The 15,119-nt window shown below is 46.8% G+C and overlaps 1 protein-coding gene across 1 annotated transcript in view; it reads right to left on the reverse strand.

The window, feature by feature from the left end:
• Positions 1-15,119, reverse strand: part of LOC133343779 (mothers against decapentaplegic homolog 3-like) — a 28,541-nt gene that overhangs the window by 4,932 nt on the left and 8,490 nt on the right. The window contains exons 2-7 of the mRNA XM_061553602.1: positions 6,320-6,513; positions 5,429-5,551; positions 3,141-3,215; positions 2,765-2,821; positions 2,406-2,621; positions 1,148-1,430 (exon numbers count right to left, since the gene is read on the reverse strand). Of these exons, the coding sequence (XP_061409586.1) occupies positions 1,148-1,430; positions 2,406-2,621; positions 2,765-2,821; positions 3,141-3,215; positions 5,429-5,551; positions 6,320-6,513 (948 nt within the window). The remainder of the gene's footprint in view (positions 1-1,147; positions 1,431-2,405; positions 2,622-2,764; positions 2,822-3,140; positions 3,216-5,428; positions 5,552-6,319; positions 6,514-15,119) is intronic.

A 15,119-nucleotide genomic window follows, 5' to 3' on the forward strand; every position in this document is an offset into this window, starting at 1 on the left:
AGGAGAAACCAGCAGGGAACTGAGGTTAAATTACACGAACTTTTTTTTTGGTCCAACTTATTTTAACCACTTGGCAACGATCCATAAATACACGTTTCTTCTGGTGCTGGACACCACTGGGAATATCACGTGCGGGATCTATAGACGGATGGAATAATCTGAGCCAGTGCTGTCTGAATACGCAGCCAGCATTTAAATTCCGCGCGGCACCGGGCGCACCAACCCATGCTATCATTCGACCTCCTCGCTAAGGGTGCGTATAGTATAATGATGTCACTGCTGTATGCATGGCTGTGTGTTGAACTTTTTTCGCATCGTACGTAGCCAACTATGCTAATCGGAGGTGCGGGGAAAGGACAACAAACTAAACACAAAAAGCAGTTCTGAAGAAATGAGATTTCAATCTACATTTAAAAGTGCATAGCTCCGGTGGCATCCTAATATTGGAAGGAAGAGCGTTCCAGACGGCCGCAGAAGCGCATATGAATGCGCGTGATGCGGTGACTATCTTAGCTCGACGGCTGCTGCCCCCGAGGTCTGCTGGAGTACCCACCCTTCCCCCCAGCCGTCTGTGCTACCGAATTCCTACCCCTATTCAAGTCCACATTCATGACCTTTCTTTTTGCCCTCTGCCTAAACTGACTGCCTCTCTCTCCATAAAATAAAATGTCACTCTTTCTGTGCAACGTCTTGAAATGCGGGTCACATTTAGATCCCATATGAATCCACTTTGCATTGTGTTGGCTCACGCAGAAGCCCATAGCCTCATATGGCATCCCATATACTGATATATCGGTGCACATTCTTATATAGAACCCCTTATACCCACAAAGAAACCCATACAATGACAGAGACGTACGAGTGCCTCTCTCTACAAAAATATGCCTCCTGTTACTTACAGCGTACTGAGGTGCAGTCACATCGAGGCACTATATAGACATTATATGAATCCAAATAATGTTTCATTGACTTGCACATAAACCCGCAGGCTCACACAGAGCCACATATATCCGCGTATTGCCTGTGACTGCCTCTCTCTCTATGTCGGACAATATTCCCACCGTTTATTTGCAGCGTCTTGGTATAAGGTACATATTGAGACGCAACTGCGCCTCATCAACATGACCGCTGTTGCTGCTGCCCTCACCTGTACTCGGCACCCCAGCCTTTGACGAAGCTCATGCGGATGGTGCACATGCGCGTCAGCTGGTACACGGCCTCGAAGCCCTGGTGCACCGACTGAGCGAGGAGCGCGGCGAACTCCTGGTTGTTGAAGATCTTGAGGTTGCAGCCCGGCGGGATCTTGCACACGGTGGCCGGGTGCCACCCGTAGCGCTGGTTACAGTTGGGGCTCTGCACGAAGATGGCGCTTTCACTGAGGCACTCGGCAAACACCTCCCCACCAATGTAGTAGAGCCGCACGCCGCGCCCTGCGGGACACAGGTAACTTATTTTCCACTGCACAACCGAGCCGTGCCGGGGCCTTCGCGGGTCAGCTCGTGTATGGTTTAGACTGAGCTAGAATTTTTTAGTTTTTTTTCCCCACTGCAAAACTGGAACTGTGATGTCAGCGTGTTGCAGACGTCACGTGAAATGAATGAGCCGAGACACGTGCAGATGACACAGTGATGCTTTGTCCTGACTGGCGTCACACGTAATCGGCATGCCATTAGCCCCTCCCCTGGCCCTGCTTGGCCCCGAACCATATTCACATGTGCTTGTGGGTCGAGCGTATGATAGTTTGATCGTTGCTTGGCACGGCAAATTGGCAGTGGAAAACGAACCCGTATCGTGAGAGGCATACACTGGCTCGGCTCAGCTGTGCCAATGGAAAAAGGTTAAAGAAGGACTAATTGGGCACGTATATGACGAATTTTCTTAAAGCAAGGGTGAGGAATATTTTCAATACTGAGGGCCAGATAGGACCTTTAAATGCGTTTAGTGGGTGAACATTAATAACTACGGTTCTGGACCACAATGCTTGACCAACCCACACTAACTAGCATGATGCAGCACGGTCAAACAATCCCCAGGACAGACATAGCGTGGGGAGGCCTTGTCAGTAGCAAATTTGCAAAGGGCTCAAAATCCACTGTAAGTTTACACTAATGACCGCTGCATTTACCGCGAAGTTAAAGAGAATCGGTAATTTAATTTGAATTTTGACAAATTATCAAATCACTGGGTAGGTGAATTGTTGCACCCCTAAGCCAACAGTGCTGGTACTGCACAAGCAAAACAGTGAAGTGTGACGCCGTGGAATATCGTATCCTAGGGTGTGCCTTTAAACTCGATTTCCAGCAACATGCTTGACTACTGAATTGCACAAGAGCCTCCGCCAACCCCATCAATCTCCGAAACTCCGGCCCCTCCCCGCCCCCTGGCGCTGTGCTACTTTAACTAACCGATGTGCCGACGAGTCATCTCCACCACTTGGTTACGGTTGACGTTGGAGAGGAGGCCGAGGCAGAAGCGCTCCGAATTGGAGGGGTCGGTGAAGCCGTCCACTGTGAGTGAGGGCTGCGACGCGTGGAAGGTCTCGCCGACACGCTGGTTCAGCTCGTAGTAGCCGATGGAGCACCAGAACGCCGGCTCGCAGTACATCACCGGCTGCAGGTCCCCTGCAGAGCGAAACGTAGCGCCCCGTGTGACTGCAGGACTCGTGCACCGTGCGATGACGCGAAGGGCCGACGCGTGGCGGGGGCGGTGAACGAAAGAACGGAATGAAAACGTGGTTGGGAATCGTCAGTGGAGTTCTGCTTACCTGTAGTGCTGCTCGACGGAGGCATGGGAGCGGGAGACATCTGCTCTGATGACGGGCCTGTAGAAAAGAACGCGTTGGGTTTTATAGGGAAACAAAAGCGATCCTATTTTAAAGGGCGTACCTCTTTAAATGTTCTTTGCCAAGAACGCTGCTTTACAAATGCAAGCACAGTCGCACCCATGTAAAGGCCAGTGCATCACACATACATTATAAATAAATAAGCAATTTTAAACGTGATGTTAACTGTGAAACCGAGCAAATGCAATAACATTTCTCCAGATGCGAAACAAACTATTTTGATCTTATCAAAAAACCTATCCAATTTCCAATAACAATGTGTCAGTGTAAAGGCAGGCAGTGAAGTTAATCGACTTACTTGAGTCCATGCTGCGGGGCATTTGCATATCACTGCTTTCCCCATCTTCACTGAGATAACCCGGTGGAGGGGTCTCTGCAGGGGAGACGGGAAGCAAGACGGCAGGCACATTAGCGATGGCACCGTAAACACATTCATACATGAGCACGTGTGTTGGCCTGCATACTGGCTTTTTTTAAATGTCCAATTTTAGATCGCAAGGTAATGATAGATCATCATCATCACCAGCCATGGTCAACCCACTGGCTGGTCGAAATTCTCACCAAGCCACCATCACCACTCTGGTTAATGATTATGGTTAATTTGGCTTCGACCCTGAGCCTGCAAGACACGGGTGATCTGCTCATGTGCCACGTGCCGTGGATGCTTTAACTATCGGCCAACGGACACGGCACGTGAGTTTCCTTAAAAGAAGAACAGCTCTGATGATTTCCTCATATCCTCACCAGCGTCCCAAGACAGCTGTACAACTTACTTAAATATTGTAAAACAGTGTAGGTATTTTGTATAGCCCTCTAATGTGTTTTTGGGGTTGCCTGGACGTTTCGCTGCACGTTCGATTAGCACGGTGAGCTACGTATTCAACATACATACACGTGTTGAGGGGCTTTATCGGAACCAAATTGAGCATCTCACTTTGTCCCGCGGTAATGAGAGTTAGCCCACGGCTCCGTTCAGTTCTTGGAAGAAGCTCCCAGCACGTGCAGCGAAACGTGTGATGTCATGCCGAACGACAACGCACAGTAAAATAAAATAAAAACACATTGCCAGTATCTTTCCCAGCAGTGGTGTGTGGCGACAATGAATTAAATTATCTGTGGCCACTGCACCTTCCCTTTATTTATAAATATCCATCCGGGAGGAAGTTTACACACCCCGGCGAGGGCTTTGCAAACCGCCTGTGGATCTATTAAGCAGGGAGGTCACGGCGATGAGGAGCGAACGTAAATGCCATGTGGTGCCCATTTACATTTTGGGTAGTGAAATGCGAGCGTAAAAAAAAATAACAGGCAAACATTAGTTTTATGCCCTGAAATAAGTACACATTTCCCACAAGCTCAACCCTATTTTCCACATAAAAGTTCAAGCATGTATTATATCAAAACAATTAACTTTTATCGATTTGGAGGTCGGTATGGTGCGGTAAAGTGTGGGTACTGCCATCTCTTCCAAGACGTCTGTGTCGAAGAGTAGGGCAAAATACACTCTAGGGGAGCTCTATAAAGCTCCGTCTAGTTGAGGCCCACTTTCCAGCAGCGGCACTTGCAAAAAATTTCAGGGCTGCACCTTTGCCTATACTTTTATAGAAACACTTGTATTTTTTTTCTGTCAAACTTCTTTCGCATCGTACTTAGCTAACCGCGCTAATCGGAGGTGCGGGGGAAGGACAACAAACTGAACACAAAAATAAGTTCTCAAGAAATGAGCTTTCAATCTAGATTTTAAAATGCATAGCTCCAGTGGTTTCCTAATAGCGGAAGGAAGAGCGTTCCAGATGGCCGCAGAAGCGCATCTGAAAGCGCGCGATGCAGTGACTCTCTTTGTTCGATGGCTAAGCCAAAAGCCGCTGCTGCGAGGATGACCGGAGTTCGCGTGATGGTGTATGCTCCTTGACGAGATCAGCAAGGTACTGTGATTCATTTGTGGCAAGCACTTTGACACTCTGTAGCATTAGATGCAAAGTCAACAGCACGATCCAGAGCTCTCGTCCTTCACCCTCGTCTCAACTCTGCACAATGACCTCCTTCCTCCACCTGTACCTTCTCTAGAAATCCTCATCCACACCTTCACTGCCTCTCACATTGACTACCACGACTCTCGTCTTTACAACTTCCTCAAGTCATCTCTAAGCTCTGTGTGACTTATCGCCCACACTCGTAAACGAGACCACATCACCCCATTCCCCAGATCCCTCGATCCCTCCAGGAGCTCACAATCAAATCCAAAATCAACTACAATGTCGCCGTCACCATCTTCGAGATCCCACACATGGACTCGTGTCGCTGCTTACCTCTCCCCTCCTGACTCTATTCCCCTTCATGAGCTTTCCTTTCCAGAAACCAATGACTTCTGTCAAAGCCATCGGTCAAACTCCACTCTGCAAGACCCCCTTTGCAGGGACAAAAGTAAGGAAACGATTCCCCTGCTCCTGGCCTAGGAGCTCAAGAACATCGACTCAGCTGAGCAAAGAGCGATCGCACGTGCGTCAGTAAAAAGGACGACGCTGAAATTTGGGCATGCGGTCGGGTTTAGCAGCAGCAGCAGCAGCATGACCCAGCTGGCCTCACCCGGAATGTAGGTGCTGGGCAGGCCAGTGGGGAAGTTGGTGTTCTCAGGAACGGAAGTGTAGTCGTCCAGCGGCGGCAGCTCCGGGATCTCCGTGTGGCGAGGGACCAGCACGGGCGGCAGCACTGCGAGTCGGGGACCGGCACAGAGCCAAGTGATTTACGGTTCACTGTTGGGATGCTGCCACGGCATGATTGTCAGCACACTGGACTTTGTGTACTAACCAGGGCGATTGGAACAATGGGAGTAAGGTCACAGAGGTATAAAATATAATAAATCACGACGTTTCAGGCACAACACAAGCGTCCGTCATCAGGTGGGACAATCACAACAAGAAACAATTGCGCCCAAAACGTCGTGATTTAATTTATCTTATACCTACGTAACTTTACCGAAAGAACCAAAGAGTATGGATCCCTGCAGTCACGAAAACTTCAAATCAAGATTAATGAGAGTATGTTTCATATATACCTCCCCAGTCTCTATCCGCCCAGCAGTATAAATGGGTGCGTGAGAGTACGTCGCTCGGCAGGTTTCGTGTGGTGGAGCACAATTTGGTGTTCATTCCTGCATGAGTGGTCAATGAGGTGGAATTTAAAACTGAAATAACAGATGTAATGAAAGCAACTGGGTAGGATATCTAGCAAGGGGACATTAGATGCCCGAAGGACAAAATTAACAACAGAATGGATAAGAACAGAGGGAATACAAATGGTAGAGTACAAGTGACATGGTGGGGTAGATGATGATATTTGGAAGTGCGCACTGCATGGTGATGGCGAGAGCTTGCGAAGGGTGGATGACAATGTTGGGTAGCCATTGCCCAGCAGTGGGATGTCAACAGCTAAGGAAGAGAAGGAAGGAATCGGAGAGAGGTGACCTAAGCCACTCACCGGGCGTCTCCACCTGCTCGTAGTGGTAGGGGTTGACGCACACCTCCATCTTCTTGAGGTTGAAGGCGAATTCACAGCAGTCGATGGCGCGTAGCTCGTGGTGGCTGTGCAGGTCTGGCCAACGCCACAGCCGGCAGTAGATGACATGCGGGAGGCCTTTCCGGTGTGACACCTGCAGACGCCCATCCAGGGACCTGCGCGCAACAAGAGGAGCGTGCATTACAGGAAGCCTATGGCCAAATCACACGGGAAGCTGAGCAGGGTTGAGCTGGACAGTGCGTGGATGGGTGATCGGCACACGTGCCAGGTTTGCTATACGTGGTAGTGGCGGTGTGCTACGTGGTGGGTAGCACAGGACAGTGCAACCAAGTCCACGCTTGTAGTGAAGAGTACTTATGTGCTCTCGTATCTAGGTTCCACGCAGTCCTCAACCTGCCAGAATGGTGATGTATGGTCATGAGCCATGGCATGGGGAGGCCCACATTCAATCGGTGGGTTGATAAAAGTCTGTAAACCATTATTATTGTTATTATAGGAAGTAGCCCCGATCATGTGCTTTCACAATCAAGTATGGACCTGGTGAACATGCAAATGTGCCTGTGACCAAATTACCCTATAGTCTTTCATGGAAAAAAGGCCATCTATAATCATCAAGGTTTTAAGGACTGCAGCGGCCTTCGTATATCCCACGTTTTAATTGCCACTCTAAAATATAGTCATGATGCAAGGGCGCACTTTATGGAAAACCAAAGTGAAACTCATAAAATATTCCACCTAAACCTGTTCAATACTCAAAATTTCACGGTGCACAATATTTTCCGCAGATTTAAATAGGTGGCTTTCACATACGGCGATGATTTGTATAAATAATCCAGTGGAAACAAATTCAACTACAAATAAAAAATACACTGTGCCTAAAAAAAAACCACATGGAATTAATTACAAGCAATACAACAAATCAATGTGCTCATGGATTATACATCATCATCTCCACTATTGTGTACTTGCAAATAAAATCAACGAAACAAGTGTAATATAGTTGATTTAAATTTTACTTTACTTTAACCATTACACATACATCGTACACCTTATGCGAACCCACTTAAATGTTTGCAATGTCACCTGAACCAGCATCCTATAGGCAAGTTACTCTTCCGCTGGCACAAACTTTTATTTGAATGTGTCTCTTGGCACGGAAAAGCTTCACAGTGAAATGCTGCCAAATTACACAGCACTCCGCTCTAATGCAGCAGCGGTACACACAGGTGCAGCTTTGTGCCAAGTACAGCACACACTGCCCATGGTTTTTTTTTATTAAAATAAAAAAACACAACATTGGGTTTACAACTCTGTGCGATTGCCTGAGCTGCAGTGCATTATTTACGAGATTCTGAGGCTGCTTATTGAAAAAAATAAACCTCGCCGCGTTCGCCATTAACGCTACGTTATAAAATAATAATATCCAACAGGCTGACGTTTCGGGTAATGGCCCTTCTTCATGGCGGAGACATGGAATTGACTTTCAGTTGGAGATCGCTTTTTACAATGCAAGGCTGGGAAAAGCTGACAAATTAAAAGTTTTCCACCGACGTGAACAGTTTTCCCCATGAGTAAACACTGAATAGAAAACGTGTAACTTTGATAACACTCGGGTATTGAGAAAAAATTTCATATTTCAAAGCAAACTTTTAATTTCCCAACTTTCCTCAAGTTCCCAAGTTGTGTATGGTACCACAGTGTAATGTGCATTCTCCACCTATGAAGTCAATCTCCTTGCTCTGTCTCTCTCTATTTTCATTGAAGGGTCACTGCCTGAAACGTCAGCCAATTATATGTTCTATTATTTAGTGTTACCCTCTTGCATGCACGAATTTTCCCCAACACGCCAAACATTCACTAATGGAATTGGCGAATCGTGAAAACGGATAACCCTCCTGATAAAAAGTCTAAATGCACAATGACTTTATTCCAGACAAATAGGTGGAATTATTATCATTATTATCACATTGGTTCTATCGTTTGAGTTTCGTAACAGTGTGGAACTGAGCCCACAATGCTCTTTTTGAGCCATAATTACCACGACAAAGCAAGGTAATGGGATAATTGGCACAATAAAGCCGGCAGTCCCCATACAGAGCGCAATGCATCATAAACATCACTGCCGCACTTGCAGGTGCATTCATGCTAACAGTGCCGGGGTGGGTCCCAAAGCAATGAAAACCAGAACAAAAGAGTCTACGCAGACTCTCCCATCGCAGATTCTTTCAATACAATATGTCTCTATAACATTGAAACGTACAGCTCTTTTGTCAATCCACTGCTGGATGAAACACGCGTTTAGAGTATTTGGCTGCTATAAATTTCCACGCGATAAGACACTTTGTTGAGCTATCATTAGTGAACAGGTCGCCTCTGAAAAAGAGTTATCTAGCTCAGTGGGCCCTTATCTGCTAAAATAACAAATTGTAGTAGCAGTATTCTTGGTTCTTTCAGTAAAGTCACGTAGAAGGGAAATAAAATAATATAAATATAAAACAATAAAACATTCTCACGACGTTTCGACTGCAACACAAGCAATCATCATCACCTGATGAAAGAACCAATAATATTAATCCCTGCAGTCACGAAAGCTTTAAATAAATAACAAATTTCGATTTAAAGCTTTCGTGACTGCAGGGGTTCATCTTCTTGGTTCTTTCGGTAAAGTCACGTAGAAGGGAAGTAATAAAATAATAAAAATAAAACATAATAAAACAATTCTCACGACGTTTCGGCCACAACGCAAGCAGCCGTCCTCAGGCGAAGAATGAACAAGCTTGGTGGTGCTTCATTCTTCGCCTGAGGACGGCTGCTTGCGTTGTGGCCGAAACGTCGTGAGAATTGTTTTATTATGTTTTATTTTTATTATTTTATTACTTCCCTTCTACGTGACTTTACCGAAAGAACCAAGAAAATAACAAATTGTAGTAGCAGTAGTTGGGATCAAGGCCTCCCCATGCCTTTTCGGTCAAAGTGAGTTATTAGACCATACTTTATCGTAATGGTCAGTGTGGGTTGATGAGAAGGGAGGCCTGGATCGGTTCACTTGGTGCTAGCCATGGCAAGGAATCTAGCTCGAGTGATTGTTTATTTACTAATTATCCAGAAACACCTCGCTACGTTTTGGGAGTCTTCTTTCATGAGGGTCCTGCATTGGGATGTTTGGCCAATTCCTCGTTGTACTTGTGTAGTGCGGCTTCAGAGACACGGTCAAATTTCGACGCTGCATAAACCCAAATATTATTGTGCATTATGAAGGGATTAATGCTGATGTGAGGATTGAAACAAAAAAAGTGATCAAGTGATACCCTGCTCAAGTGAGCATTGAGGCGGCGCTCGTCTCCTGTTGACATCCCTGAAAAAGCGGTGGAATTTCCACATTCCTATGGCGGGAGTGAGTCATTCTCTAGAATAACCACTGTTGACCTCGCCACCAAGTGGTCCTCACGTGATTGACCAAGGGTTGAGGGTTGACTCTGCCCATCATCCCTCTGGGGGTCCATAAAATGACACATACTGCCTTTCATATAATCTTAGAAGCATTTGTCCTGCCTCTCGTATGCACGAACTTTATATGTACTGAAACACGTGTGTGACTTGAAGTGTATGAGTTATTCGGACTGGATTGCGGACGTGCGTAGGAGCACACACATACGTTTTCCAAAGTCTCACAGCCCCAGCATGTTGCACCGACGTTCCCAAGTTGCACCGACGTCCCCGGTGACGTGCAAAGGGGTGCACTGCTTTTGCGTGCGAGCGTTTGCAACGTTACGCATAAACATTACACAACCCCGCACTGCAACACTTCCGTTAACTCTTCAAGGCCATTTCAGAGTTAAGGCTGTTGTTGTTGTCCCCTGTAGGGGGTGCAAGGATGCACACAATTATTGATTGACGTCTATTCTTAGCGGATTACAAAAATCGCCCGGAATGCACCCGGTCGCGACAGTTCTCAGGAGCTAAGCAGGGATGTTGAAGAAGCGTGGACATTGCCGGGATGAGCTACCACCGGGAGTAAAGCAGGCGTTGTCAGCAGAGTGCAGTGCGGTAATATCCACCGTCGTACTAACTGCACGATACGACAATAGCCATGCTTCCCACGGTCGCCAAACCACACTGACCAGTGGGGTGAAACATGGTTGAATACCCCCCCCCTCCCCACCACGTGCAGCGTTGTGAGTGGATTATTAAGGATCAATTACATCGATCGATTCTTTAAGGCTCACGATAGACACACTAAATCACGCATCTCGTTTAAAACGTGTTTTAAATGCGATGCGAATGTTGTTTTAGGGCAATGTAGCCAATTAGACCGAGATGAAATGAGAAACAATGCAAACGAGATGGTCAAAGCGAACGCAGTGCAGTATTTTGGTGCATATTAACAAAGCAAATATCAAGGTGTGCATCGAATCGTGGCCCTGAATCGTGACAATTCATGGAATTGCTGTGCGTGAGTGGGCCATCCCGCCACGACTGCCCAGTGAGTGACTGCTCCACTGCGCGAACGTGTAAAGCGAGGAGCGAACGAAGAGAATTAGCAGTCTGGGGCGAATGCGAGAGAGCCGTTTCTCAAAAGTCAAGATGTTTAAACCACCCCAACCTCTGCAACGACGACGTTCCTTGCCTTATCACTTTATCTCGACTAAACCGCCGCTGGTCGAAAGCCAAGTGCAGCTGGCAGGCCGACTGGTACAAAAGCGCCTTTGAGATCACAATTTTATAAAAGTCCCCAAACAAAACACAGAGAGAGAGAGAGAGATGCCGTAGCTCGCGTGCATCGATTCGATCGGAGCGGCAGGTTGGAACTCGCCGTGAGATGGCTGGGGGGGCAGTGCGCAAAAAACAAATGCCGCTACCTCTAATTATGTCTGTGTGCCAAACCAAAAAGTTCCACGTACAGACTGACAGCGGCAACAGACATCTGGATCAGGTCCAAACGATACCGGTGTGACATTTCATGGGTCCTCGGCGCTGTAAACAACCGTGGCACCGGAGTATTAATTTTGATGCCTCTAAATACTGGCAATTTTCCTTTAAACTGAATTGACACAACTGCAATGAGAATTGTCGATTGTCATGCTTTACAGTTTGTGAGCTCACAAAGGGGCTTGTTTTTTTGTTCCCCCCCGCTGTTAAAAACCGTATTTTGCGGCTATTTTGTAGAACGTAACTGCCTGCACCACCGGGACTGGAATTATACTTTGCCATGTCGAAAAACACGTTATCGATCGCAAGTTGCAACACGTGTAACGTATGGTCAACACCTTAATTTGTGGTCGGTTGAATCGTCAATTTTAAGTAGCAAAAAAACCCCAACTCCACCCCCCACCCCCCACGACCACTCTTTATCGTTCCACGCACATCTTCCTGCACGACCTCACTTGCTCCACACACCTATTCCACCGCCCTGAAAGCTTTCCACGACCCGCAGACCCATATCTGCAGAAACAGCCACGTGCACATAACGTACAGGAGGAGTGTGGGCTGCAGACCATCGACACTTCGCACAAACGTGGCATTGTTTAGCCGTGCACTAATCTCGGCAGGCTTGCTAACTTCTCTCTCTCTCTCTGTAACCGTATACCATGTCACGGCTATAACCTAACGAGCACTCCACGTTGATTTTATTTCCTTTCGCCGGCCCTGCTAAAACCATCAGCATGTGAAACCTGGGGGGAGGGGACGGGACTGCAGCTAGTAGGGCTCTGCAAGTCAGAGAAAGAAACGTGCACCATCAGCAAACATGTGTGTGCTGTGAGCTTCCCCTCCGTCCGCCACACACACACACACACCGACCCTCCCACGCATCCCGTACCCCCTGCCCGCCGCCCCCCCCAGCCTCCCCAGCACGTCTGAGTCAGCCGAGAGGAAATGACTCTAAGCCCACAGGCAAAGGCCCAGGGCCCTCCCCCAACCACTGCCAAAAGCCCCCCCCCTCCTCATCTACACTTCTTTTACTGGACCTACTTTGTTTTTTTATATTGCGTGACGGAAGATCCTTCCCACGCGCTTATGGACAAAAGGGATCCGTTTTTAGGATGGCCGCGGACGATGGCTCGAAGTACGGCAGTCGGGGGGTGGTACTGCTTGCTTCCGACAGTTGTGGAGAAAACTTGTCTCTGGAGGGATTTCCAAAAAGTCAATACGTTCGTCAATATAACCTTTGCTGAAGATGAAATATAAACATATCATGGGATCCGAGCAATGGTCCTTCTTCCATTCTTCAGGGCAGTGTCGCCGACAAACGTGTTGAGTTTTGTATCGCACAATGTGTGCTCGTGCACCACTGCCAATACAAGTTTTCACGAAATATTGTGCTTTCCTTGGCAGGCTCCTTGGTGCTGACCACTTGTGCTTTAAGTGTTCAAAACCTGGGAAGCGGTACAGCCGTCGGACTTTTTAAAATGGAAACCGGTTTGTACCCTGCATGCGCATTATTAAAAGCATGCATGACATGGCAACAACAATTGATACGGAGGAAAAATGCATTTCAAATGCAGCATGCGATTACCGTTGCCATCACAGTACCATCCAAGGGACTCTTGTGTTCCAGCAGATCTAGATTTGAAGCTTTCGTGACTGCAAGGATTCATACTCTTAGGTTTTTTCGGTAAAGTAACGTAGGTAAAAATAAATAATATAAATAATATAAATAATAATAGAAAAAAATAATAAATACAAATTTAAATGAATGAATCACATGCTTTTTTATTTATTTCTATTATTTCTATTATTTTTACCTACGTGACTTTACCGAAAAAACCTAAGAGTATGATTCCAGCAGATCTGTCATGACACCAGCCTCACCACGCAAGGGGCCCCCCTTCTACAAGGCGGTGGAACGTGGACGGTGGTTGGCGCAATGAAGGCCCACACATTTTTTGATGATCGTGACACCATTACACATGAAGAGTGTGAACGTGGAGGACTGTATGTATGAGCACGTGCAAATTGCAAACTGTAATGCTGCATGTAAGAAGAGGTTTTTATTTCATTTAAAATTATTTCAACGACACATCCTGTGTGAATTAATCGTCGCCTAAAACTGCGTCAAAATACCGAATGTCCATCCTCACCCCCCTTTCTCAATGTTGAGAAACTTTTTCCTGTAAACGAAAACGCTTGCTGTATTTACCAACACACAAATTCCTTTATCCGGCGGCACCATGCCCTAAGAGTCGAAAGTGGACTCACTTTGCGCCTTCCTGTCTATTTGTGGAGTCTGTCTCCACCTACAATGGGCCCTTTCTCTCCACGCCAGCCTCAAGCAGAGCAGAACCCATGGTCAACATCACAGTGGGCCAAATATGTCAGATGCATTTCGGGCATCGGTTCTGTTGGGAGGTCTGTGTGCTTGAATGTGTCGCCCGAGCCGCTGCTGTATGTGCCCGCTCGGCGTATGCGCGACCACAGCTTCGGACTAGTTCTTCAACATTCCACAGTGTTATACCACGGCACGTTCAATAACACCGGCCCATGTTTACAGTACAATGAAAAATAATACTGTAAAGTTACGGCTCGTTGTCAACGCAGTGCTGGGTGAGGGCTTGCCCGCACTGTGTTGGTCGCCCGGGGGCTTGTTCACCATATTTCACCGTGCCGGTCAGTGCCTGGTTGGTGAAGGGGCAATGTGGGGTAGAATGGTTCAGATATCACTTGCCATGGATGTTATTCTGTAGCCTAGCAATCGAATTCAAGTTGCGGGCTCAATAGTGCGGTGTGCTAAACCACTGCATTGCCGCATACATTGTGTGCGTGATTTGGGTTAACCATATGGATGAGTAACAGGTATGTTGCAATGATTTATGTATTTTTTCCCCGCAGGTCTTCCCTTGCAAAGGGGAGTTGTGTTAATGGCTTTTACCCGAGGGTCTAAATAGAGGGGTACGAGTGAATGAACAAAATTGCTTGATTAAAGCGCAGCGTTACATCGTAAACAAAACACTCAATGCATTCGTAATTGACGCTGCATTGTAATATACGGATGGAGAGTGGTGGCGCAGCTGTTCGCGCGACCTGAGCTGGATTCAAGTAGGGAGTGATATCTGAACCGGTGCTGCACCACCACAACTCCTCGCCCCCCCCCCCCCCCCCCAACATATCCAACTTGCATTGAGCAGCATGGTGAAGTATGGTCAAACAACCCAATAACCAAAGTCAAATAACAATCATCGTGACCAAGAGGCAATGGGAGGCCATCATCCAACAGTTGAATGATAACGTACCGTCATTTTTTCTGCATAATTAATGTTATTACAATGCCTATGACCAAATCCCCAATGAATACAATTTTGCCAGGCTTGAGCCTGGATAGTGCTTGGATGGGTGACCACTCTATTGAACATAAAGCAGGCGTTATAGGCTGCAGAGCGACATTTTCAGCAGAGGGAAGTGCAGAAACATGCATTGTTGTACAGTACTGTGCCCCCTACATTTATGCTCCCCATCTTCACCAACCCGCACCAAGCGGAGTGGTGAAGTATGGTCAAATTGCACCCCCGACCTTCATGGTGTGGGGACACCCTCATTTAGCAATTGGACTGGAAAATTAGATGCGCGCATATATATTATTATTACAATATTTAAAAAATGTAGAACTGCAGTATGAAATTTCTAGCATATAAATGTCAACAGAATACACAATATTTATACGTGTACGTTAAAAACAAATTTACATAAAAATAAATATTATTGTAGAAAATGTTGCCAATGCATTCAGCATCATCGTCACTGCTGGATAACGGCTTCCACAATCCAC

Source organism: Lethenteron reissneri, chromosome 18, assembly GCF_015708825.2.
Source record: "Lethenteron reissneri isolate LAM-NWPU_2019-01 chromosome 18, ASM1570882v1, whole genome shotgun sequence".
Classification (NCBI taxonomy): Eukaryota; Metazoa; Chordata; class Hyperoartia; order Petromyzontiformes; family Petromyzontidae; genus Lethenteron; species Lethenteron reissneri.